At 41.4% G+C, this 19,219-nt stretch overlaps 1 protein-coding gene and 1 long non-coding RNA gene across 2 annotated transcripts in view; both read right to left on the reverse strand.

Annotated features, from left to right (window-relative positions):
* Positions 1-19,219, reverse strand: part of LOC132574764 (uncharacterized) — a 272,751-nt gene that overhangs the window by 39,802 nt on the left and 213,730 nt on the right. The window lies entirely within an intron of this gene.
* ELOVL2 (ELOVL fatty acid elongase 2) overlaps positions 1-19,219 on the reverse strand; it is an 89,764-nt gene that overhangs the window by 34,971 nt on the left and 35,574 nt on the right. Inside the window, exon 2 of the mRNA XM_060244211.1 lies at positions 8,654-8,717. Coding sequence (XP_060100194.1) covers positions 8,654-8,717 — 64 coding nt within the window. The remainder of the gene's footprint in view (positions 1-8,653; positions 8,718-19,219) is intronic.

Below are 19,219 nucleotides of genomic sequence, written 5' to 3' on the forward strand. Positions count from 1 at the left end.
TTTGTTATTCAACTCCACAGCAGTTTTCAATTCTATTTTGCTACTTTGCATTTTTAATAGTTGATTGTATGACAACCATTTTTCCTTAGCTATCTCAGCTGTCATTTTTATCACTTCTGCTGACACTATCCATAATGGTTTTCTTTCATCACCATATTTCTTATATTTCATCCAGGTATTTAACAAATTATTTCATATATAATGGTGAGAGAGAAAACTATCCATCTTTTTCTTCCCATAATACATATAAGCGTGCCAGTCGAATTTATTTCCATGACCTTCCAACGCTAAAAGTTTTTTATTCAACAGCGTCACCCAATCTTTTATCTACACTAAACAAACTGCTTCATGATATAATCTTAAATCTGGTAATTGGAATCCTCCTCTTTCTTTAGCATCTATTAAAACTTTCATTTTAATCCTTGGTTTCTTCCCAGCCCATACAAATTCCGAAATCTTCCTTTGCCATTTGTTAAATTGTTTACTGTCTTTCACAATCGGAATAGTTTGAAACAAATACATTATTCTCGGCAAAATATTCATCTTAATTGCAGCTATTCTTCCAAGCAATGACAAGTTAAGCTTATTCCATTTTATCATATCTTCCTCCATTTTATGCCATAGCTTTTCATAGTTATTTTTGAACAGGTAAGTATTCTTCATTGTTATTTCCACACCCAAATATTTTATTTTAGAGGTAACTTCACATCCTGTTAGTCTCTGCAACTCCTTTTGTTTATTTACTTGCATATTTTTACATAATTTTTTTTTATTTTTCTTTAATAACATAAAATCCCGCCAGTTCTCCATATTCTTGTATTTTAGCTAACAACAAAGGTGTTACTTGTGTAGGATTTTCATTTATAAACATTATATTTTCTGCAAATGCTCTATATTTGTAAATAAATCCTTTAACTCTCAACCCTTCTATTTCTTTATCATCTTGTATTTGCATCAATAAAATTTCAAGAGTCATTATAAACAACAAAGGTGAAAGCGGACAACCTTGTCTTGTACCTTTGCTGATTATCATTTCATCTGTAAGATCAGCATTTATACATAACCTTGCACGTTGTTCAGTACATATTGCCTTTATCATTCTTATAAAGTTTTCTCCCAACTCTATTTTCTCCATTACTGCAAACATAAAGTCCCAGTTTAAATTGTCAAAAGCTTTCTCTGCATCCACAAAGAATAATGCAACTTCCTTCTCTAGATGTCTTTCATAATATTCTACAATATTTACAACAGTTCTAATATTGTCTCTTATTTGCCTTTTAGGGAGAAATCCCGCTTGGTCTTCCTTTATGAAATTTATCAAATATTAAGTCGTTCTGCCAAAATTCTTGTATATATCTTATAGTCATTATTTAGTAATGAAATTGGTCTATAGTTCTTTACATTCATGACATCTCTATCTTCCTTAGGAATCAAAGAAATTACAGCTTCCATTTATTTGGTATTTTCCCTTTTATTCTTATCATATTCATCAATTTTTGAAGTTTTGGTACTAATTCTTCTTTAAAAATTTTGCCATATATCCATCCAGCCCAGGTGCTTTTCCAATTTGCATTGCATTAATCGCTGCTTCAATTTCTATTTTTTCAATTGGATCATTCAATTTTTTTTTCATATATTTAGTTAAGGGTGCTATTTTAATCTTTTGCAAATACGCTTCCATTCTTTCCCTCTTTACTTTAACACCTTTAAATAATTTAGCATAATACTTGAAAAAAATCTCTCTTTATTCCTTCTTGATCTACCATCTCTCTTCCGTCAACCACAATTTTATTAATAATTTTACTTCCTCTCTTTTTCTTCAGTTGCCAGGCCAAATACTTTCCAGGTTTATTCGCTCCCTCAAAGGACTTCTGTTGTAATTTTTTCAAATTCAATTCCAATTGCTTATTTAACACATGTCTCATTTGTGCTTGTAGTATTGTAATCTCCCTTATAATTTTCTTTTTCCCTGGCCTTTTCCTTAGTTCCCCTTCTTTTTTCTTCATTTCATTGTGAATGTCCAACATCTGTTTTTCTTTTGCCATTTTGTCCTTTATAGTTTAATGTAATCAATATTCCTCTCATTACGGCTTTATAAACATCCCACGCCATCTGAAATTCTATATCATCTTTATCATTTATTTGAAAGAAAGCTTTAGTTTCATTTTCTAGAGATGTCACTAATTCTTTATTTTGTAGTAAATCTTCAATTAATCTCCATCTTCTCACTTTTTTAGACAATTTTGTAATCCATAATATTGGGTTATGATCTGCACCTATCTTCGGTAAGATCTCTATTTTCTTAGTTATAAGGCCTAAGTCCTTTGTACCCCATAACATGTCAATTCTGGAAAAAGTATTATGTCTTGCTGAAAAAAATGTATAATCTCGTACTTCAGGATTAAATTTTCTCCATATGTTTTCCAAGTTTTCTTGTTTAACCAGTTCAAAGAAGGATTTTGGCAATTTTCCTTCTTTATTGTTATTTTTTTCCCCAGATCTGTCCAATGTATTCTGAATTATTCCATTAAAGTCTCCCATAATCATGACCTGATCGTATGTCACTTCATCAAGTTGTTTTATAATGTCTTTAAAAAAACATCTTTTGCACCATTTGGTGCATACAGTCCCAATAATAAGGGATTTTTCGCATTTATTATTACTTCTACTGCCACAAATCTTCCATCTTTATCTTTAAATATTATTTTTGGGTCCAATTCTTCTTTTTCTTCTGTTCAGCCAATGAAAAAAATTCCAGTCCCAATTGTTTATTCCATAAAAATTTATAATCCTTTTGTTCAATATGAACTTCTTGTAAGCAAATTATATTACAGTTTTGTTTTTTAATCCAATAAAATATTGCCTTTCTTTTTTGTGGTGAATTTAGTCTATTTGCATTCCAAGATAATAATTTATAATCCATCATGGTGCAGATTCTTTATTCTCTTCATAAAATTTACACAGCTCCTGTGTATTTGTAATTTTAATCCTTCCTTCCTTGTAGCTCAAAGCTCAAACCTTCAGGTATTATCCATCTATACCTCATTCCATTGTCACGTAGTTTTTCTGTTAATTTCGTATATGTTCTCCTGTCATTTATCACTTGTCTTGGCAATTCTTTCATTATTCTTACTCTGCTTCCTCCCACTATTAATGTCTTTTCAAAATTTTTATTCAAGATTTTCCCCACCATTTCTTTTGTCATATATCTTATAACCACATCTCTTGGTAAGTTATTTTCCTTGGCATATTTCCTTGAATTCACTCTATACATATAATCATACATATTTCTAGTCCCTTCAGGATCTTCCTTCAAGAAATCAGCAATTATTTTTATTACATGTTCTTTTAAGTCTGTCCCTTCTTCTTCAGGTACTCCTCTCAGACGTATTTGTGTCTCCATCAATTTACAGTCATGGATTGTTATTTTTTCTTGCATTTTTAAATAAGGTGGAATCCTGGAATTTAACTCCTGCACCTTTTTTTGACACCACCAGTTTCATTTCTAAGCAATTCCATTTCTTTTTTAAAGTCCTCAATATCTCTTTTAAGTTCTTTTTTGCAAGCATTTATCATCTTTTCCACCCCTTTCATCATCCTAGCTTCCATTGCTTTCAACTGATCTTGCATCTTCTCCAATGAGGCAGCCCTTGCACAGGTTACCTTTGACTCTGACATTAAAAAAACAGCGAAAAATTTGATATCACCAAATTAAATTTCAACTATCAGGTTTGATAGATTAGAACTTGCCCTTTCAAATGAGCCTAATTTCGCCATCCTCCGACCTTCCCAGGCTCAGATATTAATTTTTTAGAAATTTAGCCTCCCAGTAATGGCCGCCGATGTTTTTCTATGGTGATACAATCCTAGAGTAGGTCCACTTCTTCTTCAATAGTTACTTCCTGCTTTGCTTGCCTCAAGTCACGTTCTCACTGTTAACAAAGTCTCACGATACTTGACGTATTTCCTGTGTTGACTGTAGAAACTGCAGATCTCTGACCATGGTGCTTTCACTCCACAACTGCAGGTAGACAAAACAATAAATTCCTTTCCAATTTTTAACACTGTCCTTAGTTTAACAAAGTCTAAAATTCACCCCTTCTCCTCTTCTTCTTCCAAGCTTTCAAACTTTCCCTTTCCCACCTTCTAATATTATTTTGTTTGCTTTAAAATAGTCCCAGAATGGTAGATAGAAATCAGTACCTTTTCTAAGGTTATCCAGATCAACACTGGTCTCAGATGTTTAGCAGTCTCAAAGAAGATTAGGATCTTGTCAAGCTTATGTCAAATAAATGACTCTGTAAGCTTCTGCAGATGATGAATATGCAACTTTTCTCCGGGGGTCCCTCAAAGCCTCAAAGGAGCCCCCCCCCCCCCCCGGGGCTCCCTTTTAGCCAAGGTAAATCACTTCAAAGTTTCCTGTGCATATCTTGGACTAATCTCTCACTGAGAAAAGTAGGCAGAAGGCAAAAATTTGTCCTTTACTACCCCGAACAGAAGCTCCAGTCTGTCCCCCTTAGAGAGGCAGGTCAGCTCAGCATTCTCCAAATCCCGAAAGTCCAGAAACAGGAACTATCTATCATTTGTTTGAAGTGACAACTAGTTTACAAACATCTTCAAGAGATGTGTTCAGTTAGGCAAACCACTGTTTCCATTGTTTTGTTTTAAGTTTCCAGCACTTAGGGAATTTCAGAGGAAAGAAGAGCTGCAGAATACCATTCCCAGCAGTCAGAAGTGCAGAGCGCTGTGATCCTGCAAGACAACAGGTGTCGTGGTTGCTTGGCTAGATGGTCTATACCAGTGGTCCCCAACCTTTTTGGCCCCAGGGCCAGCAGGCTGGGGGCATTGAATTCAATCTCCCCCCACCCCCGCAGCGTCTCCTCCTCCTCTCCACTCCTCCCTGGCTCTTTAAAGGCCGACCCCCCACCCACTGATCAGCTGATTGGTAGGGGAAACCACGGCAGCAGCGCAAACAACCCGCTGAAAAAGCAATGCTGATCTTGCCTCCTCCCCACTTCCTTCCTGGGCATGGGAAGGAAGTGGGGAGGAGGCAACGGCAGCATGGCTTTGGAAGATGGACTCTATGCAAGGCTTTTTAAGATTAAAAGGTCCAGCAGGAACTCATTTGCATATTAGGCCACACCCCTGACATCACCATTGTTTCACACAAGGCTTTTTTTTAGGGAAAAAATCCCAGCAGGAACTTTTTTGCCTATTAGGCCACACCCCCTTATGCCAAACCAGCCGGAACTGCATTCCTGTTCAAAAACAGCCCTGACTCAATGGCATTATACCCCATCGAAGTTCCTCCCCTCCCCAAACCTCGCCCTCTCAAATCTCCAGGTATTTCCCAACCCAAATCTCCAGGTATTTCCCAACCCCTAGAGATGGCAGCCTCCAGGTGTGACCTGGGGATCCCCCAGAATTACAGCTCGTCCCCAGACGTGCAAAGATTAGTCCCCCTGGAGAAAATGGATGCTTTGGAGGATGGATCTGTGGCATTGTACCCCATTGAAGTTCCTGTCCTCTCCAGGCTCCATCCCCAAATCTCCAAGAGTTTCCCAAACTGGAGATAGCAACCCTACTTCCCACCTGTGGCCAGGTAGGGTTGCCAATCCCCAGGTGGGGTCGGAGGATCCCCCAGTTTGGAGGCCCTCCCCCCACTTCGGGGGGGAGGGAAATGACTGCTAGGCACTCCATTATTCCCTATGGAGACCAATTCCCGTAGGGTATAATGGAGAATTGATCTGCGGGTATTTGGGGGCTTGAGGGGGCTGTTTTATGAGGTAGAAACACCAACTTTTCAGCATAGTATTTGATGCCTCTCCTCAAAAGACCCTCCAGTTTTCAAAAAGATTGGACCAGGGAGTCTAATTCTATGGGCTCCGAAAGAAGGTTCCCCTATCCTTCATTATTTCCAATGGAGGGAATGCATTTAAAAGGTATGTGGCTCTTTAAATGTGATGGCCAGAACTCCCTCTGAAGTTCAATTATGCTTGTCAGAACCTTGCTCCTGGCTTCGCCCCAATGTCTCCTGACTCAACCCCCAAAGTCCCCAGATATTTCTTGAACTGGACTTGGCATCTCTGTGGCCAGGGGAGAGCTGGCAAGGTCTAAAACGAACAGATTAATGCTGTTATTTCACATTCAACAGGTTAATCACCAAAGATCTTTCAGTGTATATAAAGTACACATTGTTTGTGGCCTAAAAAACCTTTCTTTCCCAGCTCTACGCTTGTATTAGAGGGAACTCAAGCAGCACCAACATCAGCTGCCTCAAGCCTTTCTCTCTGCTCTTCTTCCACACAATGAGTTCGACTAAGAAAGATGTCAGCACCTCTCATGATCAAGAAAAGTACTGATGTTAAAAGAAACGCTGGCGCTCAGGTCAGTGACCCGGGGATAACAGAAGCCGTTCGCTGTTTAATGCATTTAAGAGCCATCGGCTTCAGCTAAGGAAATTTCAGAAACTGGAAAGATGCTAGGTTCATTGGGGGTGGAAATGAGCGAAGAATTAATCAATTAAAATTATGAGTCAGAATCCAGTGTTTTTTGTTGGTTTTTTTGGTACTCTGAGTGCTCAAGGGCCCAAGCAGAAATAACTGTAAAAATAAGCCTGAAGATGGTGCTGCATTGTGGCTAAGAAAATGAGTATGAATTCATTAAGGGAGGTAATCCAAGTAATAAATAGCTGGTTTTTATATTGTTAACTTGTTGTTTACTTGTAAGCCACCTCAAGGGAGATTCAGACAAAATGGCACAGAAATCTCATAAATAAATAAATGGGGGAGGAAACAAATTTGCCACCAAGCAGAAGTCCAGCAGATGCAGACCATAGCCAACCTCCAAGTAGCAACTGACAATCTCCTGCTATTACAATTCATCACCAGATGACCAAGTTCAGTTCCCCTGAAGAAAATAGTTTAAAAATGGTGCCTTTTTGCTGGGTGCCTCTGGATGGCTGGGAAACACCCAGAGATCGCCCAGGGAGCTGCAGACAGGGTGCATGAGCGCTCCAGACGCTCCCTGGGTCAATTGTGACCTGTCCCTCTTATGGGCTGTCGGGATGGTCCCAGGTGCTCTGTTTCTGGCTGGCTCACTTCTGGGTCAGCTTGATGCCACCCTGAGTTGGCCGTCTGTTAGCAGCCCTTGTGTTGTTTTTGTTTTTTAAAAAATCTACAAGGATGTACTACACATGACTATTAAATATATGATACAGATTGCTGAAAAAATGCATATGAAATATTTTGAGCTCTCAGAAAAGGTTTTATACACACACATACACACACATAAAAGGTAAAGGTAGTCCCTTGTGCAAGTACCAGTCATTTCCGACTCTGGAGTGACATTGGATCACAATGTTTTCACGGCAGACTTTTTTTACAGGGTGGTTTGCCATTGCCTTCCCCAGTCATCTACACTTTCCCCTCAGCAAGCTGGGTACTCATTTTACTGATCTCAGAAGGCTGGAAGGCTGAGTTAACCTTGAGCCGGCTACCTGAACCCAGCTTCTGCCAGGATCGAACTCAGGTTATGAGCAGAGAGCTCAGAGAATATATATATATATATATATATATATATATATATATATATATATATATATATATATATATATATATAAAAGGTATCATTAACTACCATTTGCAAAATTAAATATGGTCTTGTGGTTCACATCACTCTTTCAGTAATGCAAATTCACACATGGCACTAACAGCACCATCTTAAGCAGCTACAGACTTTGAAGAGTCCAGTGGCATCTTTAAGACCAACAGAGTTTTATTCAAGGTATAAATAGGAGTGTGCACTTGGTATATACTGAACTGAATAAATTCCTGAAAAATACCTCATCAGTGTTTGGGGGGTATTTATTCAGCCAAATACAGATTAGACAGTCTGATTCAGCTACCGAAATAGCCACACCAATTGAAAACCAATCCTATTCACCTTTTATTTGGATGTGGCTCAAAGACTTCAGTCTCTTTTTAAATATCTTCTGAACTTGCCAAGTCATGCTGCTCTAGCGGCACAACTCAGCAAATTAAATTCTCTATTATACCCTATGACAGGGGTGGCCAAACTTGCTTAACATAAGAGGCACACAGAATAAATGTTTGAGAGCCGCAAGACATGAACGTCAAATGTTTGAGAGCTGCAAGACAGGGAGGCAGGTAGGAGGGAGGTGGAAATAAAGCAACTTTCTTTAAAAGCTGCCAACTGGCTTGGCTTGAAGTGATCTAAAGAGAGAAGCCTTCTCCAAGCCAGCCATAGGGCAGGCTTTGAGAGCCACGCAATATGTGTAAAAGAGCCACATGTGGCTTCTGACCCAGTTTGGCCACCCTGCCCTAGGAAGATGGTCCCCACAGGGTATAATGGAGCTGAATAAATTCAGGTTACCCAAATATTTGGGAATACTGATATTTTCTGGGTCTAGTAGACCTGAATTGGAAAAAAAAAATTAAAAATTTTTGCACACCCCTAGGTATAAGCTTTTGTATGCACACACAGATACCACACAAAAGCTGACACTTTGAATAAAACTTTGCTGGTCTTAAAGGTGCCACTGGATTCAAACTTTGTTCTGCAGCTTCAGAGCAGCATAACTACCCACAAGAATCAGTTTAGGATTGATAGCTCTGAGAAAAAGAATACTCACCTCTAGCTCCAAACATATAGTCCACAAACTCATTTACTTCTCGGTCAAAAGCCTTTAGCTGCTCCTAAAACAAAACAAAACAAAACGCAAATGTGTTATCTCCCAAGTTTCTCTTTAATACATACCCATGATAATTAAATATAATACCTCCTTGCTCAAAAAGCAGTACCCCTTGAAACACCTGTGGCTGGGGGCAAATACCAGGAGAGAAATGTTGCCTTCATGCCTTACTTCTGGCTTGTAGCATGGCTCAAAGGAATACCCCTGCCCCCAGCAATGAAAGAAGAGGGTGCTGTGGTACCATTACTAGTAAGCACTGGGAACATAAGAACATAAGAGAAGCCGTGTTGAATCAGGCCAATGGCCCATCCAGTCCAACACTCTGTGTCACACAATGGCCATAAAAACCAAGTGCCAACAGGAGGTCCACCAGTGAGGCTAGAAGCCCTCCAACTGTGCCCCCACCAAGTACCAAGAATACAGAGCATCACTGCCCCAGACACAGAGTTCCAACCATACGCTGTGGCTAATAGCCACTGACGGACCTCTGCTCCATATGCTTATCCAGTCCCCTCTTGAAGCTGTCTGTGCTTGTAGCTGCTACCACCTCCTGTAGCTTCTACATTCCACATGTAAATATGTACATCTGTTTGTAAGAAAGAGCCAGCACAAATTCATTTACTGAATTAAACCAGGGACCAGTATCTGGATAAATGTGGGGCTTATATCGCATGAAGCAGCCCCGTGGCGCAGAGTGGTAAAGCAGCAGTACTGTGGTCTGAACTCTCTGCTCACGACCTAAGTTCGATTCCAACAGAAGCTGGATTCAGGTAGCCGGCCCAAGGTTTACTCAGCCTTCCATCCTTCCAAAGTCGGTAAAATGAGTACCCAGCTTGCTGGGGGGAAAGTGTAAAAGACTGGGGAAGGCAATGGCAAACCACCCTGTAGAAAAGTCTGCCATGAAAACGTTGTGAAAGCAACGTCACCCCAGAGTCAGAAACGACTGGTGCTTGCACAGGGGACCTTTCCTTTTCCTATATCACGATTGCTATACATGCATTGAATGTAACATGAGAATTACTGAATGCATGTATTTTTTTAATCAAGTCTACACTGTATACAGGCTGTGAGAACGTTCGCTATAGCTTGCGAACAAGGCTTCTGCCAACACTGCTCAACACTACTAAGGAGTTAGTAGTGGAGGTGGAGCTAGAATATCTCTTGCAACCTAGCCCATAAGTAGCTACTTGTACCAACTAGTAGGAGCATCTGACAGACCTAAGGTTGCCAAGTCCTCTTTGTCCCGGAGCAGGGGACTTTTGTACCTTAGAGTTTTCCCTCCCAAATGACTAAAGCGCCTTTGAAAACCATAGAGTTTTCCCAGAAATGCCTAGAGGGCCGTGCGCATCATCCCACCAGCAACATAGGGGGAGGTTCCCCCGCCGCCCCAATGGGAACCCCTGTCCGGAATGGGGGCTTGGCAGCCCTAGACAAACCGCTGTTTGAAACAATGCTGAAGAAAAGAGAGTTTTGGTCTGATTAAACGGAGCTCTTCTTACGTTCTTAATGGAAACATAGTGACAGTAATTCATTTCTTTATGAGCACCTCAAGATACCTTAAAAGCTTGACACAATAAGCTTTTGACACATGGGCAAATAAGTATGCTTAGCAAGATACTGCTAAGACTCCTGAAGACTATAAGTAGTTGGCAACAGGAGCTGAAGCACAATGTTGTAGTGACAACAGAGAGTCACACTGGCAAACTTGGTACAGCGATGGCCAGCAAAACGCCCATGCAATTAAAAAAAAACAGTGTTTAGAATGAGGTATGCATCACCCTCCAGAACATGCAACCACAACAGAATCTACTATAATCAGGGGTGTCAAATGTGCAACCCGAGGGCCAGATCAGGCACCCGGAAGGCTCCTATCAGGCCCGTGAGCAACTCACTGTCATCTGCTTCCTTCTCTCTCTCTTGCTTTCTTCTGCATCACAGCTTGCTTTGCCAGACTTGCTCAATTGCACAGGGGCTACAGAGCAAAGCCTCTATTTTCTCCATTGGCTGACCAGCACATGAAGCAACTTATGTACAAAACCTCACAATGCCCAGTCATTTCATATTTTCCTCTGGGTCTTAGACTCAAACCATTGGCCATGAGATTTTTGTAATGAATGTCAATAAATCAAAAGTAGGTTTGCAACCTACAGATACACACTTGAGCAACACCTAAACAGCATCCTCAAGATTGCTACAGCACAGACATTGTTTCCAGATTTTGATGCAATAATTCAGAGCAAGAGGTGTCAGTTATCAGAAACTGTTAAATAAATGAAATATTGCAAAAGTGCTAATATTTTAAAGTATATTTTGTTTTAAGTTTTTTAAAAAATAATATTTAATTGTGTTCATGTCCTTTTTAATGCTTATATCTCTGCTACCTGGCATAATATTTTATGGCTCAGCACAATGAGATCTCATTTTTGTCAGATCCAGCCCTCAAAACGAATGAGTTCAACACCCCTGAACTATATGATTATAGGACTAAATGCATGACATACCAACAGTAGCCTGTTACAAATGCAATTTTGGCCCGTATCAACAGAAGTATAGTGTCCAGATCACGTGATGTGATGGTATCATTTTACTCTGCTCTGGTAAGACCTCACCTGGAGTATTGTGTTCAGTTTTGGGCACCACATTTTAAGAAGGATATAGACAAGCTAGAACGGGTCCAGAGGAGGGTGATGAAGATGGTGAGGGGTCTGGAGACCAAGTCCTATGAGGAAAGGTTGAAGGAGCTGGGCATGTTTAGCCTGGAGAGGAGGTGACTGAGAGGTGATATGATCACCATCTGCAAGTACTTGAAAGGCTGTCATATAGAGGAGGGTGTTGAATTGTTTTCTGTGATCCCAGAAGGTAGGACCAGAACCAATGGGTTGAAATTAAATCAAAAGAGTTTCCGGTTCAACATTAGGAAGAACTTCCTGACCGTTAGAGTGAGTCCTCAGTGGAACAGGCTTCCTCGGGAGGTGGTGGGCTCTCCTTCCTCGGAGGTTTTTAAACAGAGGCTAGATGGCCATCTGACAGCGATGAAGATCCTGTGAATTTGGGGTAGGTATTTGTGGGTCTCCTGCATTGTGCAGGGGGTTGGACTAGATGACCCTGGAGGTCCCTTCCAACTCTATGGTTCTGTTAGCAAGATGGACTTGTATAGCATAGGAAGCCACCACAGAAAGTTGCTCTGTAACCTGTCTAACTTCAGGCAGCTACAGAATCAGACTGCTTGTGAAAGAGTGCTCCTGGGACATTAAGATTCATGGAGGGGTTGTGTATATTTTGCAGAGGATGTACGCACACAGATGGCACCTGAACTATTAGGAAAATCTGCATGCACAAAACAATGGCTAGACAGATGCCCAGAAGAAATAAATGCCGTGGAAGAAGTGCTATTCAGATGGAAATCAGGAGCCATTAAAATACCTTTGGCAGACGCAAACTGCTACTTAGGGATAGTACATCAACATTATTCCATGCTTTCTTTTTTGTATAATTCAGCTTCATGGCTCAGGTGCCGTAATCATAATAAGCTTGTGTGTGTGTAGGTATCTATATGATTTGTAATGCTGGCTGTACATCAATACTGCATTTTTTCTATTGTCTGTAGTTTTGTATTACTTTTGTCAGTACTGATATGGTTTATGGAAAATCTAATTCTGAAAAAGAAACAAACTATTGCACTCTTCCCCTCATAGGTCAAAGCATCCTATGGGAAATAACAGATAAATGCTACATCTTTATTTGATGATATATAATTCAGGGGTGGCCAATGGTAGCTCTCCAGATGTTTTTTGCCTACAACTCCCATCAGCCCCAGCCAGCATGGCCAATGGCTGGGGCTGATGGGAGTTGTAGGCAAAAAAAAACATCTGGAGAGCTACCGTTGGCCACCCCTGATTATCCTCCCTTTCTCTCCACTGAGCATTAGTGATTTGATTCAAATACAGAAGCCATTTTATTTGCATCAAAAGATCTATAGACTTATATGGCACTTCGTCTAACAGCACCATACAAGTATGTCTAAATGCATATCCACAATAGCCATACTGTATCCACACCAGGTAGCAAACGCAAACTGCTACTTAGGGATGGTACATCAACATTATTCCATGCTTTCTTTTTTGAATGTGGCTTCAATCTTAAAAACATATTCCTTGCAGCAAACCCCACGAAATAAAATAAGACTTACTGCTGAGTAGACTTGTTTAGGATTGCTCCCTACATTTTTAAAGTATACATGTAACTGCAGGGCTCTTTTTCTAGCAGGAGCTCCTCTGCATATTAGGCCATGCCCCCCTGATGTAACCAATCCTACAAGCGTTTTGGGGGGGTCTTAGTACAGGGTCTACTGCAAGCGCCAGGCTGATTGGCTACATCAGGGGGTGTGGCCTAATATGCAGAGGAGCTCCTGCTAGAAAAAGAGCCCTGCATGTAAGCGGGGGGGGGGGTGTAGAAAAAGCCTAGCAGGAACTCATCTGCATATTAGGCCACACCACCTGACATCACCATTGTTTCACACAGAACTTTTGGGTAGAAAAAGCCCAGCAGGAGCTCATTTGCATGTTAGGCCACACCCCCTGACACCAAGCCAGCTGGAACTGCGTTCCTGTCCATTCCTGCTAAAAAAAACCCCTGCATGTAAGGATGTTTCAAGTGAAATCCTAAACAAATGTAAAGTGATAATATAACAGACTCAAAGTTGCAAATGCATGTAGCAGAAATAATAATTGTAAGGAATCTGTGGTCGGAAGGGTGGATTTATTTATTTATTTATTTTGTTACTTTAAACATGGCTTTAGAGGAAAATCTGAGCCAGGAAATGTGGAGTGTGAGAACTTTAGCTGATTTTTACTCTTTCTATTTAACAGAGGCATCATTGTCCTGAGATTTAACAAGGCATTTGGTTTTTAAAAATGCTTTGTACACGGCTTATAACATATGGGAAATCAAAGCCCAAAAGCAGCTTGCATTTATGATTAGATTATGTAAGTGATGCTCATACAAAGTAGGAATAATGGCATTATTAAAATGAATTCCATTGCTCCTGGGCAAAGCTGTGCAAACACTCAAGGCTGAATTTTAATGAGTATGGGTTGCATGTTGATTTGAATGAAGAATAAGGAAAGCAACAATGAAGCTTCCTGGGAAAAACACACAAACAAGTATTGGCATTTTCATTCATGAGAACTACATGAAATTATCCCGTATGCTATTTCTTTTCAATGAGAAAGGAGTGTTCCTCACTGCTAATTTTGTCTCACTTTTGAGGATCAGTCAACCTGCAGAGTTTGATTTATGCCTGTAAGATGGCTGTGAAGTCACAGGATGCAGTTCACAGGGTGCAGTTCACAAGGTCTGCTACCTTATGCCTGCTTACTTGGGAGTAAGTCCCCTTAAATGCAGTGGAGCGCAGTTTTAGGGATTATGCCTCTGATAGGTCCACAAAAGATGCCTTCTCATCAGGGCTTTTTTTGTAGAAAAAGCCCAACAGGAATTCATTTGCATAGTAGGTCACACCCCGATACCACCATTGTTTCACACAGGGGTTTTTTTTTTAGAAAAAGCCCAGCGGGAACTCATTTGCATATTAAGCCAGTCAGAACGACATTCCTGTGCGTTCCTGCTCAAAAAAAAGCCCTGCTTCTCATTCTTGATGTAGGTGGGCCACTTTGAAACATGCCACTCTAGCAGGATCAAGCCCCTCTTCCCCCATTTTGTATTTGCTTGAATGGTGACATTTGAATTACATGCGCTGTTTTAAAAATTTCATGATCAGCCCTCTGATCCTCACAAAGTCTACACAAGTTTTAAAAACCCAATTACGATGTTTGTGATATTGCATTTACATAACTTTCACCTTTCATAGGCCTTCTCCATATTTGTTTTGTCAGTTCTGTCTAGGGTTGCCAATCCCCAGGTGGAGGCAGGGGATCCCCCGGTTTGGACGCCCTCCCCCCGCTTTAGGGTCATCAGAAAGTGAAGGGAGGGGAGGGAAATGTCTGCTGGGAACTCTATTATTCCCTATGGAGATTTATTCCCATAGAAAATAATGGAGAATTGATCTGCGGGTATCTGGGGCTCTGGGGGGGCTGCTTTTTGGAGTAGAGGCACCAAATTTTTAGTATAACATCTAGTGCCTCTCCCCAAAATACTCCCCAAGTTTCAAAAAGATTGGACAAGGGGGTCCAATTCTATGAGCCCCAAAAAAGGTGCCCCTATCCTTCATTATTTCCTATGGAAGGAAGGCATTTAAAAGGTGTGCTATCCCTTTAAATGTGACAGCCAGAACTCCCTTTGGAGTTCAGTTATGCTTGTCACAGCCCTGATCTTGGCTCCACCCCTAAAGTCTCCTGGCTCCGCCCCCAAAGTCTCCTGGCTCCACCTCCAAAGTCCCCAGATATTTCTTGAATTGGACTTGGCAACCCTAGTTCTGTCCCCATATTGTTTCAGTTTCTCCACTGATTTCCGCACAAATTTATGTGTTTTCACTTCAAGAAGAAGATGATATTGGATTTCTATCCCGCCCTCCACTCCAAAGAGTCTCAGAGCGGCTCACAATCTCCTTTACCTTCCTCCCCCACAACAGACACCCTGTGAGGTGGGTAGGGCTGAGAGGGCTCTCACAGCAGCTGCCCTTTCAAGGACAACCTCTGCCAGAACTATGGCGGACCCAAGGCCATGCCAGCAGGTGCAAGTGGAGGAGTGGGGAATCAAACCCGGTTCTCCCAGATAAGAGTCCGCACACTTAACCATTACACCAAAGTGGCTCTCCAGTGGCTCTCACACTGGCTCTCTTCAGTGTGTGTTGGGGGGGGGGGGGGTTTCTGTCGCTCCCCCCAGTTCTTTTGAGATGACTGTTTATGCCTTGTGCATAATGCTTCTGTCAGTTTTCTTCATCCCACTCACTTACCTCCAGCCCACTTTTCAATTACTGGACTATCATCAAACCACTCCTCACCCCACCACTGGGGGAAGATGAGTAGATTCATTTTTAATCTTTTTAAGGAATACAACCCTTATATTGATATATTGCTATATGACAGAGCCAGCTGTAGACTGTATGGTACCCTAGGCAAGGCTAACTTCTGGCAACCCCCCCCCCCCCAAATTGATAACATCACCAAGTCACATAGGGGTGCCCAATTTAGTGCCCCCAGAAGGCTGGCGACCTAGGCAATCACCTAGTTTGCCTAGTGGCAGGGCTGATAATGTATATCAATATAAGCATGAACAACAATAACGAGAGCAACAACAAAAAATAGGTTTAGCATATTGTCTGAATTCCCAGCTTTCATTTTTTAAAAAGATTACGCCTCCAGTCCCTTCCCATGTGGAGATACCCATTTTTTTTTAATTTCCTGAGTGACTTTCTTTTTTAAAAGAAAGACATCTGGGAATTAAGGGAACCTGCTAACCCTATCATTACACTGGCAGGGCTTTTTTTGTAGTAGGAACTCCTTTGCATATTTGGCTACACCCCCCCTGGATGTAGCCAATCCTCCAAGAGCTTACAGTAGGTCCTGGAATAAGAGCCCTGTAAACTCTTGGAGGATTGCAAGGAGTTCCTGCTACAAAAAAAGCCCTGTGATAAAACAGTATTTTAGTGCCAATTAGTTTTTAAAAGTGCAGATGCCCGGGGGGGCATTCTGGTGCCAGGAAATAAAAGTGGCACTTTGAAAGGGGCACTGCATATACAGTTTACAAACTGATGGGTGGTGGGACTATTCTCCTTTTAGGCTTTCATGTGCAAAGACAGTCAGGCATGGGGGAGGGGGTGGAATTGCATTGACCCTCCGTAGCTGCAGCCCCCCGCCCCAAGAATGCTACTCTTCCTCACAACAGACTTGCCTGTTTCAATAGAGCCCCCCAGTTTTTCTCTTCATCCCTAAGCCTGCGTTTGTTTGCAATCATTTTTTAAATTCAGCCATGACACTGATCCATCAATACAAACATGTGCAAAAATAAAAGGTGTGTATGTGCTGTGAAGCCACTGGTGATGATAGTACCCTCCCTTGAAAATCCTGATTATTTAAGACATGTGCAAAATGTACATGCAACTTAAAACAAGTTGATTCATTGTCCCATATTCTTTTTTACTGCTCCCAATATGATACTATACGCCTTAGGTTTCTAGACCCAATTCTGCACAATATGACAAGTTGCTCAGATGCTGCAAAGGTATGCCAGCTTCTGAATGATTTGTCATCTGAAATAACTGAAAAGGTTGCTTTATTCTTGATTATGGTAATCAAGGATCGATTGTCCAATGTATAGCTGCATATGACTGGTTTATTCTGTTATTTCTGTCTCTCTTTTTTTTTTGCCTTATTTATAAGCTGATATATGCCAATAAAGGCTTGTGTTTGCTTGACATGTGCAAAAGAAAATAACCTGACTCCACAAGTGTGGAAATGGAGAGAGAAGACAGATGTGCATATAGGGTTGTCAGCTCTGGCTTGGGAAATATCTGGAGGTTTTGGGGGTCGAGCCTGAGGTGGGGGGGTTTGGGACGTAATGCCATAGAGTCTCACATCCAAAGCAGCCATTTTCTCCAGGTGAACTGATCTCTGTTGCCTGGAGATCAGCTATAAGGGCTTTTTTTGTATGAGGAACTCCTTTGCATATTAGGTCACACACCCCTGATGTAGCCAGTCCTCCAAGAGCTTGCAGGGGTCTTAGTACAGGGCCTACTGTAAGCTCCAGGAGGATTGGCTACATCAAGGGGTGTGGCCTAATATGCAAAGGAGTTCCTCATACAAAAAAAGCCCTGAGATTGACAACCCTATGTGCGGAAGCATGGCGCAGTGGTTAAAGTGTCAGACTAGGATCTGGGAAACCCAGGTTCAGTTCCTCACTCTGCCATGGAAGCTTGCTGAGTGACCTTAGGTCTGTCACCCTCTCTTAGCCTAACCTACCTCACAGGATTGTTGTGCAGACAAAACAGAGGAGAGAATGATGTAAGCCACTTTGGGCCCCCAATGGGAAGAAAGGTGGGATATAAATTAGGTAAGTAAGTAGGTAAGTGAACAAATGAATAAATAAGAACCGTGCCCAAACCGATAAATAAGAACCGTGCCCAAACCGATTCCAGTGCTTGTGGAATGACTGCCAAGAAAATCAAGAGTAAATCAAGCACGGGGAAAAGTCCAGAACTGGAAATCAGGTTCAAGAACTGCCTCTAGTAAGTAAGGATGAACAGCAGAACACTAACTAAAGAAAATTCAAAGCAAACAATGTCTTTTCTTTAATATACTTAATCAAGGCTTCTTTTAGAATCATAGAATCATAGAGCTGGAAGGGAACTCCAGGGTCATCTAGTCCAACCACCTGCACAAAGCAGGAAACTCACAAATACCTCCCCCACAAAGAGTTTGTAGCACAAACTCTTTTGCATACCAGGCTACACCCCGCTGATGTAGCCAATCCTCCTGGAGCAGGCCCTCTACTAAGAGCCCTGTAAGCTCTTGGAGGATTGGCTACATCAGGGGTGTGTGGCCTAATATGCAAAGGAGTTCCTGCAGCAAAAAAGCCCTGTACTTAATATTCTGTATCCAACTGCTAAATATTCATCATTGGTAATACCTGAAAATGTCCAGAAATGGTCGTTATTCTGGTGCCTTGCTATCTGCTTTTCACACATGAAGCAGAGGAAGAGACCAAGGCAAGCAGCAAGAGAAGCACCTTAATGTAACTGCTGGAATGTTTACCAATGAGAAGAATTAGTCATTGTTCCTACCAATCTCCACTTCGGTGCAGAGTACTTTCCCCTTCCCACCAAGAGTGGAATTCTAGCAGGAGCTCCTTTGCATATTAGGCCACACCTCCTGATGTAGCCTATCCGCCAAGAGCTTAAAAAAAAGAGGCTTGTAAACTCTTGGAGGATTGGCTACATCAGGAGGTGTGGCCTAATATGCAAAGGAGCTCCTGCTAGAATTCCACTCTTGCTTCTCACCAATCATCTCAAGTCACTGTTGGCTTGAGGTGGCTTTCTTGATCCTAAAGAAGTAGAAGTGGGTCATTCTTGCTTGCTATTTTGTTTGACTGCTCCTGCCTGTTGGGGCAAACACTTTTTACACCTTGGACTGCACAGAGGGTGGTGGGGATGGCAGCAAATGCAGAGAACAATCTTATGACATCCCTGCCCCGGGTGTGTCAGGAATGGTAATGCACACACTGAGGAAAGATGCAAACATTTTGTTTGTGCACTCTGGAAAGCGCATGCAGGGAGGAGGAGAGGGCAAGAGAGAACCACCTTACATTTCCCTTTATTCACTACAATATGCTGTGCAGTTTCAGGCAAGAGGAAAGCTGCTGTGCAGTGAACTAGAATAAGAAATAAAGTCTTGCCCCCAAGTCAAAAGGCAAGCTAAAACTTCATCTCTAATCTAGTTTATTACATCCAGGACTTTGTTTCTATGTGGGGAAGCATTCAAATATATGATTCTACTGTATCTGCAATCCAAACTGGTGCATTAGGTTATTTATGTATTTATTTACTCCTTTTAT

The sequence above is a fragment of the Heteronotia binoei genome, chromosome 7, assembly GCF_032191835.1.
Source record: "Heteronotia binoei isolate CCM8104 ecotype False Entrance Well chromosome 7, APGP_CSIRO_Hbin_v1, whole genome shotgun sequence".
Lineage (NCBI taxonomy): Eukaryota > Metazoa > Chordata > Lepidosauria > Squamata > Gekkonidae > Heteronotia > Heteronotia binoei.